We start from the raw sequence: 17,810 nt of genomic DNA, 5'->3' as shown, positions 1-17,810 counted from the left end.
AAATTATGCATTTTCGATTAGCGATTGCGAATTTTCACATCCTTAAAAAATAAATTATATGTTCAAAACTCTTAGATCTTAATTTAACCGGTTATATATTTTTCCGCCTTACAATAAATTTAATTTTAACTTTTTATTTATATATTTGAATATTCTATTTTTATTCGAATAAATAATACTCCTTGGGACCGAGATGTCATGCCATTTTCATTTCAATTATCTAATCCCTTAATCAGCTCCTCAACTTTCACACTGAAAAGATCTTCTTCCCCAAATCAAATCAAGATTCATTCCATTCAATCCCCACACGCTTTCCCGTTAATTTCCCCAAACCTTCCTTCCTTCTGCACAATTTCTCCCTTCTTCTCCTTCCTCTTCTTTCCTTTTAATCAATCAATCTTCAATTTCTATACAATCTTGTTCATTGTGTATGTACATGGTGCTACTTCTACGCCTGCAACAACAGTCCAATGGAGAATCCGAGCAGAAGCCGAACCGGCTGCAATAAATTAGCTGAGAAAGTGTATGTGGCCATTGGAAGAGACTCGTACGATGGCTTTTCAACTCTTCAATGGACACTCACCAAATGGTCCTCAATCTCCATAGTCATCCTCTACGGGCCTTCCCAGCCCTTCCCCAAAGACTACGTTTATACTCCGCGTAATCCCCTCTCATCTAACCCTAGCTAATTTACTTTACACACTCGTAGTTTAAATCAATCGTCTGCATCTTTAATTGATAGATTAATTGTCATATATATAAGCTTGAAATTGAAATGGCGTCGCAGTTGGAAAGCTTCATGTGAGTTCAGTGAGTGAGGAGAAATTGAATGCTCTTGAAAAGGCAGAGGAAGCCAAGAGCGATAAGCTTTTGTCGCAATACTTAGCCTATTGTCGAAACAAGGTTCATAATCATATCTCATTATCGCAATTGCTGTTTGATTACGCATCGATTCGATCATATATATATATATATATATATATTCCTCGTTTTGTCCTTTCTGTATCGAATGCTGCTGCAAATCGTGCAGGCGAAGGCGGAGGTTATCAAGCTCGAGAGAAACGAGCCGTTGGATGAGCAGATGATCGAGATCATCTCGAATCTTCGGATAACCAAATTAGTGCTCTCATTCGGCTTCATCAAGTCCTCATCATTGTATACATCCACGAATCTGTGTTTCTTTTGGTTTCTGAACATTTTGAGGTGGAAATAATTGCTGCGAAAATGTTTTCTTACACTACTCCGTGTCTATGTATATAGGAAATCAAGAACAGCCATTAGCAGATCGTTTTACATTCTTCGTCACAAGCCGGAGTTTTGTGAGGTATTTGTGATATGTGGGGGGAGGTTAGTTTTCCTCAGAGACGTCGACGATGAGGGCGGCATTGTGGAAGACGATAGAGAAGTTACGGTTGCGAGTATCAAAGAAAGGAGTAACAGCATAAAAGCTTGGATTGGAAGGATGTTCCCAGAGAATGTGGATTTGGCTTCTTCTTCGAAAGCCGACGACGGTGTGGTCAATCAATGGATGAAATTTGGTCAGGAAATCGAGCAGTACGCGGATGAACTAATCTCCTTGCATGACGAGGAAGGCGATGTTGTTGGATCGGATAATCGAACATCCATTGATCTGCATATGCCACAAGTTATGGTATACAATTAAACATTTTTCACTGTTCTTTCGTTTGAACTCATCTAATTTGGTTGAATGGTTGTCAGGATGCTGCAGAAAGACTCGAATCTATTCAAAGCCAAATACGGAAAGCCGAAGAGGCTATCGAATCGAACAAGGAGCGAGTGCATGTAGCTAAAGAAAGGGGCGAAAAAGCTCGATGGGCTGTTGGTATATGCCATGCTAGGGTGAGTTTGTGCACTTTCGACGATTTAGTTGAAACCGATGGGAATCTTATAAGAAGAAATTATGTTGCATGTAGGCTGAAGAGCTCGAGGCCTGCCTGAACTCTGAGGCCGTCAAGACTGCCGATCTGAGTAAAGAACTCGAGAGCCGAAAGGAAGAAGTAAATGAACTCCGTTGCGAAGTGGAGGAGAAACGGAAGAAGCTCAGCTCGATTCTTGAGCTGCAGAAAGAGCTTTCGGACAGGCTTCACCTCTCGTCGTCAGCTAAAGCGCGTGCCGAGGTTCAGCTGGATAAGGCTGTAAGAATAAGATCCAACATGGTTCACGAAATCGACGAACTGAGGAAGCACCGACAGGTTTTGAAGTGCCGGATTGAGTTTTGTCGGGAGAAGGATGCTATAGGGAAAGCATCCAAGTTCGACAATGGCATTGCCTTCGATTTTAGGGAATTCTCTGCACCAGAGATATTCGCAGCCACAGAGGATTTCTCTGAACGATTGAGGATGAAGTCAACCAGTCGTTTAACCACTGTTTATAAAGGTCGACTGAATGGTACGACGGTTGCAATCAAAGTATACAATCAAGCAAATGTGAGATCCTTCGAAAGTTATGCATCGATGGTACGGTTCAAGATTGTGCTTTGGTTTTTCGAGTGTTTGTCGCTATTTTAGTGTAATCGATATTGATTTGTTGTAGGTGAAATATGCGAACAAATTAAGGCACCCGAACATCGTAGCCGTGATCGGTTTCTGCTCGGAGCTCGACTGCATTGTATACGAATACATGCACAACCGGAGTCTACATGATGTGCTGTTCTCGGGCGAAAAGAGCCAGCCATATAATTGGCATGTGCGTATACGGATAGCGTCCGAGGTGTGCTCGGCATTGGCTTTTCTTCACAAGGCGAAACCGGAGCCCGTTGTCCACGGAAACATCAAAGCCTCCAAAATCTTGCTCGATCGATACCAAGGGGCGAAAATCAACATCTTGAAGAACCCTCGTCGGGAAAATGAGCTCGACATATCGATGGATATCCGAGAATTCGGGAATATTTTGGTTCAGCTTCTCACCGGGAAGAATTGGGAAATCGGGATGGGCAGTGATTCCGACAATGGCGACTTTTTAGACCATTTAGACGGTGAATGGCCTATGGATTTGGCTGTTGAGCTTTACGGTATTGCGATGAGATGCTTATCGACGGTAACAGAAATCCCGGTAGAGGAGATTGATGGCGTCACGAAGAGGGCGGACGAGCTACTGGTGGAGGGTCAGTATGAACCTTTGGAACATCAATCGATCCATGTCGAGGAGATGGGCGATGTCCCTAGTGCATTCTTATGTCCGATATACCAGGTTAGATTTTGCGATGTTGTGAGGTTCTTACATTGTAATAAGATAAGATCTTTCGCGTTGAGAAGAAGTTTTTTTTACAGGATGTGATGAGGAATCCGTATCTTGCTTCGGATGGATTCTCGTACGAGTTCGAGGCCATCGACGAGTGGCTAAAGTCGGGGCACGATACTTCGCCTATGACGAACTTGAGGCTGAAGCACAAACTTCTCACGCCGAACCGTGTTCTGAGGTCCCTAATCCAGGATTGGCGAAACAAGAGATCGGCTGCTTGGCGACGACAATGACAGAGATTCGCTGTACAGTTAGAACACCCGAGCGAGCTTGTATGAGTTGAAAATACTGTCTGTTTTCGACGATAACTCTCTGTTGAATGCTTTACATACTGAAAAATAAACACTATTTCCTTTCGATCTATCTGTGCTCAATGTTTCGTCCTTCGTGTGCTATCTTTTAACGCCGTGTGCCGTTTGTTCGGATGCATGCATGAGAAAAGCGACGTCTTGTGCTTCTTCTTCGTCCCGAAGAGGAATGCTCGGAGAGGGACCTTCGGGCGTTTTTGGTTTTCGGGATCCTCGCTGCCTATGCCAAGTTCTTGGTTCAGCTGCCTCAGCATTTTCTCGACTTCGATCTGAAGTATTCTTACAAGGTCTAAGGCTGCCTGAAGCTCATTCCTTACCTTATTGTTCTCCTGTTTCATGTTCATGATTTCGCCTTGAAATTTTGCAGCTTGATGGCTGCCGAATCTGATCTCATCTCCCTCGACTTCTTCCTTTAACGTCCTCGCGATTGTCTCCTGAATGCTACACAGTGATGCAAATCTGTTCCGGAGTTCGTTTTTCAACGACGCATTCTGATCTGACCATAGCGATAGCCCCCGCTGGATTTCGCGTAAATGTTTGTACATTGCCTTTGCCTCAGACTTCATCGAGTTTACGTTTCCCGACTGCTGTATCTTGTCGCTGAGCTTCGACATTTCGCTCAGCAGGTCGTGAACTTCGGTCCGGAACTTTTGTACCTCACGGATTGATGTGCTGAAGCTTAGCCAGAACTCCAAGTTATCGTCAAGTATCCCATCGATCTCTGATCGAATCTTTTCTTCGACATTCGATAGGGATGGAAGCTTTTCGATGTAAATCGACTTGATCTCTTCATCCCTGTATTTGTCCCGAACATCCTCTTCTTTTTCGTCGACCTTCCCCTGAAGCAACTCGAGCTTTTCGCGAAGGTACCGGTTTTCTTCGTCCTTCTCAGTGATGATATTCTTCATTTCGCTTAGTTGCAAAGTTGCGTCGAACTGGTTGTCGTTTTCGATCTCCGTCTCCCGGAGCTTTTTCTTGAGGTCTTTGTAGTTCCGTAGAAGAGTCGTGTATTCTTTGATGAGTATCTTTTCGCCATCCTCCGTACCATTCAAGAGCATCTCTTGCCAATTCAGCTTCTCGACGCTTTCTTGCACCTCGTTGTCGTCGTCATCCTTTTCACAGATGTCCTTTCTTACCTTCGGGTCCTTTGGATTCCTGTCCAAAAGACGCGACACCGTCTTCCTTATTTCCTTCTTGGCTTTCGGAGCCTGTGCATCGTAGGGGCTGTTTTCGACATCCTTGTCTGATTCAGACAAGGCTGGCTCATCCTCGGAAGGGTCGTGGTCGTGGTCATTTTCGTGTTCGACCTCTTCATCCGGTTTGACGCTGCTCAGCTTCTCCGATAAATAGTCGAGGCTCGTTTTCGCCTCGTTGAAGTTCGTCAATAGCTCGGCGAGCTGGCTCTGGACGTTCTCGTTCAAATCCTGAGCTCGACTCAACTGCTCCTCGACCTTCCTCACTCGTTCCCGTAACTCCTCCGTGTCCTTCGCTCGATTCTCCTCGTCCTCCAGTGTCTGAATCTGTGTGTTGAGATTGTCTGTTTCGGATCGCAGACTGTCGACGAGAACTGTCTGCGATGAAACGGTTGCTTCCAAGCCGATCACTTTGCTCACAAGCTTGTCGATCTTCTCCGCCATCTCAGACACCGTCATGTTTGGACCGAACATCGGGTCCGAGCCATCCTCTTGTCCTTTCTCGACCACCGATTCGAATTCTCGAACGTCTTTCTTCGAGTTTTCTGCGACTGTTTTTTCTTGCAAATACCGTTCCCTGATCGACTGAAGGCGCTGGTACGCAGCCTCAATTCTTTCGTACTCTTCCCGAGCCTCCCGACTCATCTTCTCCTGCTTCTCGTGCACCGCCACGAGCATTTCTTGGCATGATTTCAGGGCTGTCTCCGCCATCAATGTCCTCGCCTCGTTGTCGTCGATGATGCTCCCAATATCGAACTCGTCCTGTAACCTCGACACCCTCTTCTGCATTGTCGTAATCTCGTTTTCGATATCCCAATACTTGGCCACGCCGCTCTCGTACGAGCATTTTACAAACTCCTTCACCGTCTGCAACGAGAGGATCTCCTTTTGAAGCTTGTTGATCTCCTCCAAGGCTTTGTCCCGGGTTAGGCCCGGTTTTTCCTCATTTTCGACAAGGGATCGCGCTCGCAACGATTTCTTCGCTTGGAGCTGCTTCGCTGCGGCGGACATGGCTCTTTTGAAGTCCTTACTCGGCATGTTTGGGACTTGGGGGATGTCGGGGGGTGCGACGGGATGGGTGATGGGGTTGGGAAGCTTCGACATGGGGAAGTCGTCGTCATCCTCGAAACCAAATTGGACCTGGTCGGGGAAGACGGTGGCGATGGTGTGGTTGGCGTTTTGGAGGTCTTTGGATAACATGTCGTAGCGATCGGCCAAGGAGCGGAACGCCTTGAAAGCCTCTTCGACGGAGTTGATAAGCTCGGGGCGCCTCTTGTAGTACATCTCGGCCCTCTTGGCGAACGAGTCGCCGTCTTGTTCGATCATTGTCAGCATTTCGTGTACTTTCTCCTCCATATCTGATGATGATGGTTACGATCGTATTAAAATACTATTTAAATGGAAATATCAAAATAAAATACTATGGTAATGTTTTCTTTAATTTTTTTCTTATATACAATTATGTAATTTTTAGTTACCTCGGAGGCATTGTTCGAGCCATTTGGATTGTTTGGTCCGAATGTGGCCAGCCCACCACCATGAATAGGCATTGCTTGCTGCTCTCTGCAACATTTCTTCTTCTTCTTCTTCTATATCCCGTAAAATGATGATTTTTTATGTTCTTCCTCAATTCTAGTCTTTCACATTTTTTTTAAAAAAAATTCTTTTAGTTTTTGTAATTTCTTTTTCTATTGAATGAAATGATCAGGGAAGAAATCTTGAAGAATTGAAAAGAAAAGTTTGGAATGAAACATTTGGATAAAAATAGTAAAGAATGATGTTTTAAGGGAAGAGGATGGAATGGTTTGGATGAGAGGATTTGTAGCTCCAACATCACTCTTTGCCATTACAGTCCTATTTTTGTGATGATCTCCACATGTAATGATTAGTTTTCTTGAATTTGTGATTATATATATTTACTTCTCCTTAATCTTTAATTTACAGATTTTTTTACTGTACCGGATATGGTTCAATTATTTACAAGTTTACATATATCTGATATTTGGATTGAATCAAACAAATTTTGTAATATACAAAGTTAGAGTTATTGGATATTTGATTTAATATTTATAGAAGAATAAAATTATAAAGTTATATAAAAAAAATTTAAATAATAAAATCTAATAACCTCAATAGTTAGAATTTTTGTTTAGGTAAGAGTCATGATTCAACTATTTGTAAACTTACTTATATTGGATATTTGTATTAAATAAAAATAAAATAAAATATATTGGATTAAAGTTATTGGATGCTTGATGTAAAAAAAAAAATTATAAATACATATATATTGAAAAAAATAAATTCAAAGAGAATAAAATCAAGTAACTATTGTATTTAACTAATAGAAATTTTACTTTACTGAATTAGGTAAAAATTGAGTTGGTTCAATTATTTATAAATTTTACTTTAATTTCTTATTTGAATTCAATCAAACAAATAGTTGAAACTTTTAAAATTTATTTGAATCAATATCCAATTAATTGAAATGTTGGTGACTTTCTTTTTTTTTTTCTTTTTTAAAATAATAATTTGAATAATGGTTTAAATGCTATGCGAGAGAGATTAATGCATATTATTGCTTTAAATTATTATTCATGTTACGTTATATTCATGAATATATATTGAACAAGAAGGATAAATTTATATTTAACATACACTTTTATCTATATAAAGATAAGTATTATATACATATTATTAATATCAATTGATTAATATTTCATGTGTTACAAGTTTGTATATATTTAATTTAATTTGCCGTCGACACAACGATGAAAGAGTTCAATACTAGCCAATGCATTATATTTACCAAACACAATTATAATTGAAAAAGAGACCTCTTCATGAGCAAAATTGGCAAACTAATATTGTCAGGTCATGACTTTAAATTTTGCCCAATTTGGAGATGATTCGTATGTGTGACTTACCTCATTGGCTCAATTTGCAGATAGTTAAATTGGACAAAAAATTTATCCAAATTATTGAATTGCAGGACTTCAACATCTGAAAGGGGATTTTATACCTTGGATTAAATTTTATGGTCATACATTCACAAGATACAAAGCTCAGCCAACAATAACTTTATCTGTACAAGTTTAGACAGACATTTCTCCATCAATGTCATTGGTTGGTTTGTTCGCTAGCTCTCATCAATATTTGCAGCAAAAGCTTTATAATTAGAATTATCGGCAAACTACACAAAATTTTACCACTCGTCATCAAGACTAGCGCGATGAAAGCATAGAACTGTGCAGACGAATATGAAGAAAGAGGTGAACTCAATGAACATTGCTCCAGTCCCAATCAATCCGGCATGCCTTAGAATGATCGGAATGGCGACACTTCCAACAGCAGATGCCCCAGTCAAGAACTTGGCAGCATCCATCCAGCTGAAATATTGAACAAAAAAAAAGGTGAAAATTGCCAAAAATAAATACAAGATGGAGAGCAGAGAGATCATCTACAAGACTATACTCACCCACCACCATCTCGACTGAGTAGGAACTGTGTGGAGCCACCACCAAAGAATAGGCAAGGCATCGGTACCAGAACATACATTAGAGCTGGAAAACAAGTCTCACTATGTTTAGAAAAATGATTAATTGATTAACATGCTGCAGCATAAATCCAATCTCCAAATAGCACAGATAAACCTAGTCCACTAAACATAGCTTCACCAAGATACTATTATTGATTTGTTACACAAAAATAAAACAACTTAAAATTGGGTAAAATCCATTTTCCATCCCATTAGTTGGGAAAATTTAATACTTTATTATTTCATTCTATTTAAAATTGATTCAAATTTATTCCCAGTTACATTAACCAACACACAATTACACAAACCAAACCAAACCAAACCAATTGAACATAAAAAAGGCAATGGGGGGTTAGATATCCCGGCCCCCACCCATAATCAACCCGAACCTAATTCTATCCCCATCCCTAAGCATAAACACACAAGCCAATAGTACAAACCTGATAGCATTGGCCACCAATTGCTGTATATGACACATGCCTGAATCCATGATTACAATGAGAACCATCAGAAAGTAATTATCATTAGTATGGCATCATAACTATACGATGATGCAAAAAAGCAGTAATGGGTAAAATAAACGATAATAAAATATCATAGAACCTAACGAGCAAGAGAAGGGAGAGGATAGGATAATTAATCAACAAGTGAAATTTTGATAGAAATCATGTACTGAGTCTAGTTGCCTACTGAAATTAGTTCGGGTGTGCCTAACTAAAGCCAGCCTGAAGCAGCTACATAACTACAGGACAAGGTACAAAGAAACCCTGAAGGTATGCATTGAACGCTTACCACAATTTGGAGAAGAATGCTAGATGAAAACATGAAAGCAAGCCCTGCAAGACTGCACGATAATGACAGAAGATGATGAAGCAATACCACAACATGAAAAAACACAAACCACATGATGAATTTTGCATATCATTTTTTCCTTGTATGATATTATATGCAGGAAAATTACAGAATAAATTAGAAATTGAGCTAAATAATGAAATAATACAGATCACTTACACTGCATCCACAGAGCAGACCATTGCATGACAGCAAATAACCAGAAGGCGCAAAAGAAACATAAAAAAAAAAAAAAAAAAAAAAAAAAAAAAAAAAAAAAACCAGAATTAGGTTCAACTGAAGCAGTATTATAGGGAAAAAAACTTATATATATACAAAAAAAAAAAAAAAAGAAAACCTAATATCAAACAAAATTGAAGTATTCCCAAATGTGGGTATCTGGCAGTATCACATCAATATAAACTACTGCAAATATATACTTAAACAAAATTCAGCTAATTCATAGGCCAAATCAAAAACCCAAATGACCGGAAGTTTGAGTTCAGGATAATTTTGAGAGTGATACACAAGAAAGGAAAAGTAACAACTTTTTTACCGCAGAGGACAACAATACAATTGAATTAAGTAATACCTACAAAACAAAATTAGTAACTTGAATCAAGATACTTCAACACATCAATATAAACTACTGCAAATATATACTTAAACAAAATTCAGCTAATTCATAGGCCAAATCAAAAACCCAAATGACCGGAAGTTTGAGTTCAGGATAATTTTGAGAGTGATACACAAGAAAGGAAAAGTAACAACTTTTTTACCGTAGAGGACAACAATACAATTGAATTAAGTAATACCTACAAAACAAAATTAGTAACTTGAATCAAGATACTTCAACACAGCATCCAACTGTTCCCAATACACACTCATTCTCATAAATATCTCAAACACTTAAGAATTAAGTGTGCACCTAAATTCAAATCTTTAACATATTAGATAAAAAATAAACAGTATTACAATTGAATTCCATTCAAAGTAGGGACGTATATCTGAGCCTATCAAGAGATGTGACAAAGAAAGGTTTGAGGAACATAGGTAGGAAGTCAGTAAGGATATCAATGCACTTCTATAATTTTGCAGGCACAAAGAGCCATAAATGGACATAGCAGACTAACTATGAACATTTATGCCCTCTAGTTAAATATTACGAAACTCAAAATATGATTAATATGATATCATTGTGATTCATAGAATAGGTTATAGAAAACAAACCTTCCACAGTCATTGCCATTTCTTAAAATTCTGCTCAAGCAATGCACTTCAAGTTCAGAATTTGCAAGTTGGTTTGCCCAGTATCACTCCAAGCTTCAGGTTGAGTGGAGAAGAGCAACTAAGCATCAGAGCTCCATTAGGAATTAAGAACTTGTTTAACGAATTCACAAAATTCTTAAATGCTTATCAATCTTGCAAGCACTATCAAATAATGAAGAAAAAAAAAAAAAAATTGAACCCACTTGCCCCACTATGAAGATCTCTTTCTTAACAATCACTCAATCAGTAAAAACATTTTGAGGATTACTTTCAAGACTTTTAGGAACAACATTTTACTGTAACGTCGAGAATAAGAACTCCGGCAATCAACTCTCCTGTTGTACTTAATCATATAACCAAATAAGAGATCTTTACTAGGAAGCACTAAACCAGGGGAAATTCTCAAATTCTTCTCTACACCTTCCAGAGTGTTCACATAAACCAAGACAGAATCCCAAATTCTTATGCAATTACAACAAACAAAAATTAAGGAAAGAACCACAATTAAGAAAAATCTGTTTATAAACGAAACGCTTTTGCTTTAAACCCACCCATAAACTCATAGAGAAACTCGAAAAGGACTCGGCATGCTTGTCTTAGAAAAAAGTACCAATGAATTGAACCAGTTTCCGTAAGATATCTTCTCCCCCAAGTCCCAACCCAATGGAATAACCGCGAGATCCATACATAGGAAATAGATATTAATCGAGCACATACACAGTGAAATTGGAAGCTTCTTACCAATGAAGAACGGATATTTGAGCAGAAAATCAAATCGAGATGATCAAAATTGATAAAAACGCTACAGAATTTTTTTTCTAGGGTTTCGATAGGTCAAAAATGGAATAAGGGCTCGTGGAAGCGATCACTGACGATGATCTTTGGGGGACTGAAAGAGGCCTAATTTAATTTTGAAGATTAAAAAAATAAAAGCCATTGCAAGTAAAAGAAATAATAATAATAATAATAATAATAGTATAACCGATAATTTATGTATACTACTATTATTTTAAATAAATTTAATATTTGAACAATATACTATAGGTCTATTTTTTTATGGGATTTTTTTAAAAAAAATTTATTTTTAATTTGATATGAAAATAATATATAATAGAATTTTTTGTAAACAAAAAAAATTTAAAATTTAAAGCCCAAAATAGAGAAAAAAATACTGTTTGAAGTGTAAAACACCCTATAAAACTTATAGGTTTGTTTTTCTAAAAACAAATAATTTATACTATTTAAACTATATATTTAAAAATAAAGTATATACTATATATATATATGTTTATAAATCTAATTAAATATTATTTAAACAAAATCTTTCTGATTAAAATCCAAACATTCAATCCGAAATTTACTTATAGAAGTAATTTCATGATATAAAAGTATAAATACCTTATATAAAATATTATATTCAACAGTTATTTTATTTAAAAACAATGGAAATAAAAGACCCAATACACAAAAACAATGAAGCTTTACTAGCAAGTAGCAACACAACACATGTACAATCGAATACCGTACCATATCGGCCAATTCGAGTATTAATTGTACAACAAATGTGAACCCAAGAATAGCGATTTGAATCAAGGAAATGCTACCTACATACATACATTCTACGCCCAATCAAACAAATTTACATGGAATATTTCCAAGTAGAAACACTGACTGTTTTATTTGTATCTACAATCAAGTTTCACAATAAATACAAACGATCCTGATGTTTCAAAAGATTACAACAAGAAGCCCGGCAGCTTCAAAATTTCTGGAGATACGAAAGCCACAGCTCCACATACTTTGTCCCATCTGCAAAATGACGACAAAAAAACACTCAACCCTTGTTTAGATGTGATTTGAATCCTAAAGAAATTTCCAAATTCATAATCTATTATACATGTTATTTCCTTAAAAGTTAACTAGTTTCTCCGGTGGTGTGGGTATATAAAAATTTGACGAATATATAATTAATACTCTCTATTTTACATTCAATTATGTTTACACTTTGTACCCACAAAATATAGACTCTACATGCTGATCCCTACCATCAATCATTTTGCTACATTCTCATGATCACGATATATAATACCTAAACTATAAATAAAATAAATAATCAAATCGAATATGCATACTTTTCATTACCACCAGTTTCTAATCACCATTTTAGCTTTTCGAATATGTAAGAATGCCAATAAACAAACTTCCGATTATGCACAATCTAAAACCAGCACAACACATCGAAAACCTCTAAAGAACATGGAAAATTTTACAACTGACAAAAGCAAGGAAATTAGAACAGATTCGTCAACAAAATTCAGAAAATCAGGCCTTTCTACAGACGAGAGGCATGTATTGTGCTGAGAGTATTCTTCTTGTTCAAAGGCTTTCAAGCATATAAACAAAATCACCGTACCAATGTATATTAATTAAAAGTTAGTATGAAGATAAAAGTTCAGTAAACTACAAGTTCATTATTGATGGACTAAATCACTGAATTATTATCTCACTTTATATCATTAAACAAAACCATACGATAAGTATAAAATACATAAATGAATGTAAACCCACCAAAACATTTTAATTTTCAAAGCCTAAAAGCTCATGCAAATACCCGACAATTGCAGAATAGAGTTAACAGAACAGAGAAATGTAATCTTTAGGCACATAAAGAACAATCTTGGCAGCGATGATTAATCAATCAAACTGACATTCATAGTTCATAAAGCTGTTATAATAAGATATCGTATAAGTGAAATAAAATTACCAATGCAATTATAGTTATAACCAAGTCGTAAAGCTCTTACCAGATGAATACTCAATCTGGGGATGCTTCACCCCATTCAAGAATGGAATAACTGGCTTGCTCTCATTTGCTTCATCACAATTACGCTTGTAGCAAGGGACTAAGACTGCAAAACTGTTATCTGCCTCGACATCACTCTGGAAACCGGGGGCATGTGGCTCAAGCCACCCGATAGACCAGTCTAATTCATCAGATTCCGACCCCGGTAAAAAGGCACCATCCAAAGGCACCGAAACAGCATCATCTTTTTCATCCATTCTACAAATTCGATATTCCCTACTCCCTTTCCTCTTTGCTTTCCTATTCGAAGTCGAAGAAAGCATCCCTCCATCCATCCCCTTAAATGAATGAACCCTCAAGTTATCACCCTCTCGTCTAGATCCTAAGCCCCCATCAACCCCCAATGAACTTACTGAGTTTACAAACGACCCATTCGAGCTCTGCTCTTTCTCCTTCCCACCCAACCACAACCATGAAAGTCTAGTGAAAGAAAACGCCATGTTTTCTTTCTCCTTTTTAAACAATAGACTAACTATACACACCACAAATCTATTAATTGATCGAAGCTGAAGAAATTCAGATAGAAAAACAAAAAATTATGGCTCCATCCACAATCAGAGGAAAAACATAAAATGAATTCATTCTAAGCCCCAACATAAATAATAATACTACCAATCATATGCTCAAATTTCATCAAATTATCGAGCCATAGTCCCTCAAGAGGCATCTTGAAGATTATTCATTGGCAAAATATCACCAAATTGATATATGCGGAATCCAAACGAGGAAATATATATAAAAAAACCCCTAGATCAATACTCTCAAGCCTCTTTAATAGATCGCAGAGATATAATCGAAGCCACAATCTCAAAAATCAAGCAAATTCAAAGAATTTTATAGCAACAATCGACAAAACAAGGAACAGAAATCCCTAAAATTCAATCCGAGCTCGAATAAGCAACGGAATCTATTTCAGGAAAGATGAGAATCCATCGGATCGAATTAGCAGATCTGAAACGAGTTGAAGAAATCCCCTAAGGGCTATTTATCAAAGAAATTCCATTTTTACTTGGGGAGCCAGGATGATCCCTTTTCGGAATCAATATATCGGTTAGAGATTCCCACACGCATGAACAAATTCAATTTCTTGTAGAAATCAGCTGAGCTGAGCTGAGCTGAGCTGACGATAATTCATGCACTTTGGACGATTGCTTCGTTGGTTCCTCCTGCTCGTTTGACTGATTATGATTGCTATTTAGCCACCCAACTTTTTGATATTTGTATATTTGACCTGATTCTTTTCAATAAATTACAGAAGAAAGAAAAGGTAAGACAAATGGCTTGTTGTCGTACACGTAGGCACAACAAAGATACGTGTTGTATTGTAGGCAAATGATAATAGGTCTTTGTTTTTTTTGTTTTTTTTTATTCAATAAATAAATATATATATATATATATATATATATAATGCCTTTTATTTGCAGATGGATGGATGAGAATGAAATACACATCAAATCCATTCACTCCACTAACTTTGTTCTTTCACTTTCAACTCCCCCTTTCTCTATTATAATAAATATATTTATTTTTATTGATATATTTTTAATTATTTATTAATCATTTTGTATTTAGAGTCACTGTAACTTTTTTAAAAAAAAAAAAAAAAGATTGTGCAAGAACATTGAATGAATTCCCCACACAAACATGTACCAAACAAACATACAGATTCAAACAACCAAAAGTTGAAGTTGAGACAATTATATATTGTAGGAAGAGACATTCATATCAATCATGTCCAACATCCTTTATCACATACCAAAATGTCTTCATCTACTTCTTACCATCTCATCTCATCTCAAAGTAATTTCTCAACCACTGTATGGCAGCAGCCTGCAATAACACCAACACAATCATAAAAAAAAAATCCCTTAAATCTATCCATAAATTGATTATTATTCATCCAATTAAACTTACCCTAGCCTAAGCGATGTATCGGAGCTATCGTAATCTTGCAGAGGCCCTGCCGAGCTATTACAGCACACATTCGTCACTGACTCCGGCGACTGCTCTTCAACATTCTCTGGTTCTTCGCCCATTCCCACTGTTTTCCGGCCAGTTGATATGTCCTCCACCTTACAATGCATTATGAGCACATTAGTTCAACGCTCGTTGCATTTGTAGCGTAATCGTGTCTTAAAACACATGTTTTTATAAATTGTTGCACACCTCTTGTCTTAGTCGTTGGTTCTCTTCTACGAGCTTTGTTCCCTACAGAAAAATGTAAACAATGAGAAGAAACTAGACAAGATTGAACAAATATTCGTATAAATTGCGATCCAAAAATGTTGTTGATACCGACGTTTTCTTGGAGCTGATTGATCTCTTTCATGATTTTCTCTCCCTGTCATGAACCAAAACTACTAATCAACCTTTAATATGTGCTCGCTACGCTACTACTAAAATAAAAACGTTAATTAGTATTCATTTGTCCGAAATATCTCTTCGTTGCTCACCGACCTTTGTTTCTATGACACGGTTCAATCCCGCTTCAAGCGACTTCTCAAGCTTGTGGAGCTCATCGATGTTCAATCCATGAAGTTCCTCGCCTCTCAAGTGCCTATTGGCATGTAATGAAGCTTACACGAATGTAAAAATTTATCAAGGAAGAATAAGAATGGTGTGTACCGAAGCTGATGGCTTCTCTCGACCACTTCTTTGCTAAGCCGGCTGTAGAATCCATCCTCGACTAGCTGCGCCACATTTCAAGAAATCAAGATGATACAATTTATGATGGAAATGAATTTTAGAAATGATTGAGATTACCTGCAGAGCAAGCGATGGCTGATCCATTTTATCGAGGTTCTTCGGGTGCAACTTATGCCTTTCGAGTATTTCTTTCATACTTCATACAATACCACATTAAAGTTTAGGCCTCCATTGTCGCATAAACAAAATTGTAGGAAACAAATTGGTCGTGAAATCTTGGAGAGAAATCATATATTTCAATTACTCATTCGGAGTTTCTCTTTGGTCAAGTTTTTTCCACATAAAAGTCTTTTTCTTCTTTATTTTCTTACATCAAACCCTACGCACTTTCATCAATTTCTTGACAAGGCTCTGTTTACACCGAATTTTAGCGTTTTTCACTAGAGCAAGAACAGCTCTGAGCCCTTCATTAACACACACACACAAACTACAAACTACAAACTACTTTCAATCTTATGAGATGATAAAAGACACTGAAATCAATCAAGCTAAGCTGATAACAACAGCAACAGACATAAGTATGAAAAATGTGTGTGTAGAGAGAGAGAGAGAGAGAGAGAGAGAGAGAGAGGGGGGGGGACCTGGAGCTGGCATAGTCGAAGATCTTGCCGGTGGAAGAGAAGATAATGAGGGCAACATCAGCATCACAGAGAACTGAGAGCTCTTCGGCCTTTTTGAAAAGGCCTCTTCTCCTCTTGGAGAAGGTCACTTGCCGCGCTGTTACGTTGTCAATCTTCTTTATCGGAATCCTCTCTCGAGCCATACCCCAACATACATACAGATATATATATATATATATATATGTACGTATCTCCGTCAATTGCAAGCTGAGAGATAGAAACAGCAGCACACAAATGCAGCAAAAGAGGGGTTTCTAAAAGTGGGAATGGAGGCAAAAACAACAAACACTTAATAATTAATCGAAAGAGAAAGGCAGAGGCATTTGAAGGCGGAATTTTGCTATTTTGAGCGAGTTATAAGAGAATGAGAGGGAGAGAGAAAGAGAAAGAAAGAAAAATATCGAGAGGCATTTAGAAGAATCGCATCCGGCAGCCATATCATATCCCCCCTTGATTCCTCAATTCAGATCTCCATGAATTATGAATGAATGAAGGCGAGCGACAGTATTAATTAATGGAAGCAGTGGTGAACGGTGCAAGTTGGGCGTGGAACAAGGGTATTTATTTTAAGCTTTTGCCAGTTTGGGGATGGTTGGAGATTTGGATTGATGGATGGATTTGGCAGAGCAGAGCAGAGCAGGGAGCAAGAAAATGGATAATGCCCGCAACGAGGACGTTTAGGTTAATGTCCAGATAGAGATAGTACAGTAGTACACTACATTTGTAGTATTTGCCACTGGATAATTGATTGCATCGCCATTGACCACTAATCACGTACACAGTCCAGAGTCCAGGCAGACTTGCCCCAACAAGACAAGAGAAAATACATACCACGAATCGGGTGTTTTTCTTTTGATTTGATTGGTTTGAAAAAAACAATAATTTTTTTTTTAATTCAAATTTCGATACCTTAAAATTTTATCTTTCATACTATGGGTGCATGAAAAAAAATCATTTTCATAGCATTAGAACTAAAGTTTGTTTATTTGTTTTTTTATCTATTGTATTTTTATATTAAAATATTATTATTTATTAGTCTCTATATAATAAACTTGAATTTGAATCAAACAAATGATTTGTTTTTTACATCATTTTTTTTATCATTTTGGAAATATTTAAATATATTAAATAAAAAAGAGAGATAATATTTTGATTATTTTTATGTAATATTGTAAAATAAATAATAAATATTGATTATGATTTATTTGATAAATAGCATGACAA

The 17,810-nt window shown here is 37.2% G+C and overlaps 5 protein-coding genes across 10 annotated transcripts; 1 reads left to right on the top strand and 4 right to left on the bottom strand.

The window, feature by feature from the left end:
* The first annotated feature begins 216 nt into the window (after positions 1-216).
* LOC127258402 (putative U-box domain-containing protein 50) lies at positions 217-3,624 on the top strand. The gene is made up of 8 exons (XM_051285232.1): positions 217-660; positions 788-903; positions 1,031-1,155; positions 1,261-1,651; positions 1,720-1,860; positions 1,935-2,477; positions 2,554-3,210; positions 3,291-3,624. Exons 1-8 carry the CDS (start codon positions 471-473, stop codon positions 3,492-3,494), a joined length of 2,367 nt encoding a protein of 788 aa, XP_051141189.1. The 5' UTR covers positions 217-470; the 3' UTR covers positions 3,495-3,624.
* On the bottom strand, positions 3,599-6,334 carry LOC127258403 (kinase-interacting protein 1-like). The gene is made up of 2 exons (XM_051285233.1): positions 6,241-6,334; positions 3,599-6,120 (listed from the first exon to the last, which is right to left on the bottom strand). Exons 1-2 carry the CDS (start codon positions 6,332-6,334, stop codon positions 3,632-3,634), a joined length of 2,583 nt encoding a protein of 860 aa, XP_051141190.1. The 3' UTR covers positions 3,599-3,631.
* A 1,420-nt stretch (positions 6,335-7,754) lies between these two features.
* On the bottom strand, positions 7,755-11,306 carry LOC127258524 (vacuolar protein sorting-associated protein 55 homolog). 5 transcript variants are annotated; one of them, XM_051285392.1, is made up of 6 exons: positions 11,139-11,306; positions 10,359-10,476; positions 9,090-9,141; positions 8,738-8,777; positions 8,238-8,322; positions 7,755-8,148 (listed from the first exon to the last, which is right to left on the bottom strand). In XM_051285392.1, the coding sequence occupies exons 3-6, from the start codon at positions 9,120-9,122 to the stop codon at positions 7,965-7,967; spliced, it is 342 nt and encodes a 113-aa protein (XP_051141349.1). In that variant the 5' UTR covers positions 9,123-9,141; positions 10,359-10,476; positions 11,139-11,306; the 3' UTR covers positions 7,755-7,964. The 5 variants fall into 5 exon arrangements, with proteins under 5 accessions (XP_051141349.1, XP_051141350.1, XP_051141351.1 ...); XM_051285393.1 differs by having other exon boundaries at positions 10,359-10,451; XM_051285394.1 differs by lacking the exon at positions 11,139-11,306 and adding an exon at positions 10,949-11,118.
* A 552-nt stretch (positions 11,307-11,858) lies between these two features.
* On the bottom strand, positions 11,859-14,452 carry LOC127258506 (uncharacterized). The gene is made up of 2 exons (XM_051285365.1): positions 13,202-14,452; positions 11,859-12,206 (listed from the first exon to the last, which is right to left on the bottom strand). The coding sequence occupies exons 1-2, from the start codon at positions 13,698-13,700 to the stop codon at positions 12,157-12,159; spliced, it is 549 nt and encodes a 182-aa protein (XP_051141322.1). The 5' UTR covers positions 13,701-14,452; the 3' UTR covers positions 11,859-12,156.
* Positions 14,453-14,868: 416 nt separating this feature from the next.
* On the bottom strand, positions 14,869-17,271 carry LOC127258577 (MADS-box protein JOINTLESS-like). Of its 2 annotated transcripts, none has more exons than XR_007840330.1 (8): positions 16,548-17,271; positions 16,024-16,102; positions 15,886-15,950; positions 15,718-15,817; positions 15,556-15,601; positions 15,427-15,468; positions 15,175-15,332; positions 14,869-15,090 (listed from the first exon to the last, which is right to left on the bottom strand). XR_007840330.1 is itself a non-coding variant. In XM_051285476.1 (8 exons), the coding sequence occupies exons 1-8, from the start codon at positions 16,727-16,729 to the stop codon at positions 15,069-15,071; spliced, it is 690 nt and encodes a 229-aa protein (XP_051141433.1). In that variant the 5' UTR covers positions 16,730-17,269; the 3' UTR covers positions 14,869-15,068. The 2 variants fall into 2 exon arrangements, 1 of the variants encoding a protein (XP_051141433.1); XM_051285476.1 differs by having other exon boundaries at positions 15,560-15,601; positions 16,548-17,269.
* Between the last annotated feature and the right edge of the window lie 539 nt (positions 17,272-17,810).

This window comes from Andrographis paniculata, unplaced genomic scaffold (genome assembly GCF_009805555.1).
Source record: "Andrographis paniculata isolate CXL003 unplaced genomic scaffold, ASM980555v1 Contig59END, whole genome shotgun sequence".
Classification (NCBI taxonomy): Eukaryota; Viridiplantae; Streptophyta; class Magnoliopsida; order Lamiales; family Acanthaceae; genus Andrographis; species Andrographis paniculata.
This window is presented reverse-complemented; position numbering and strand designations above follow the sequence as displayed.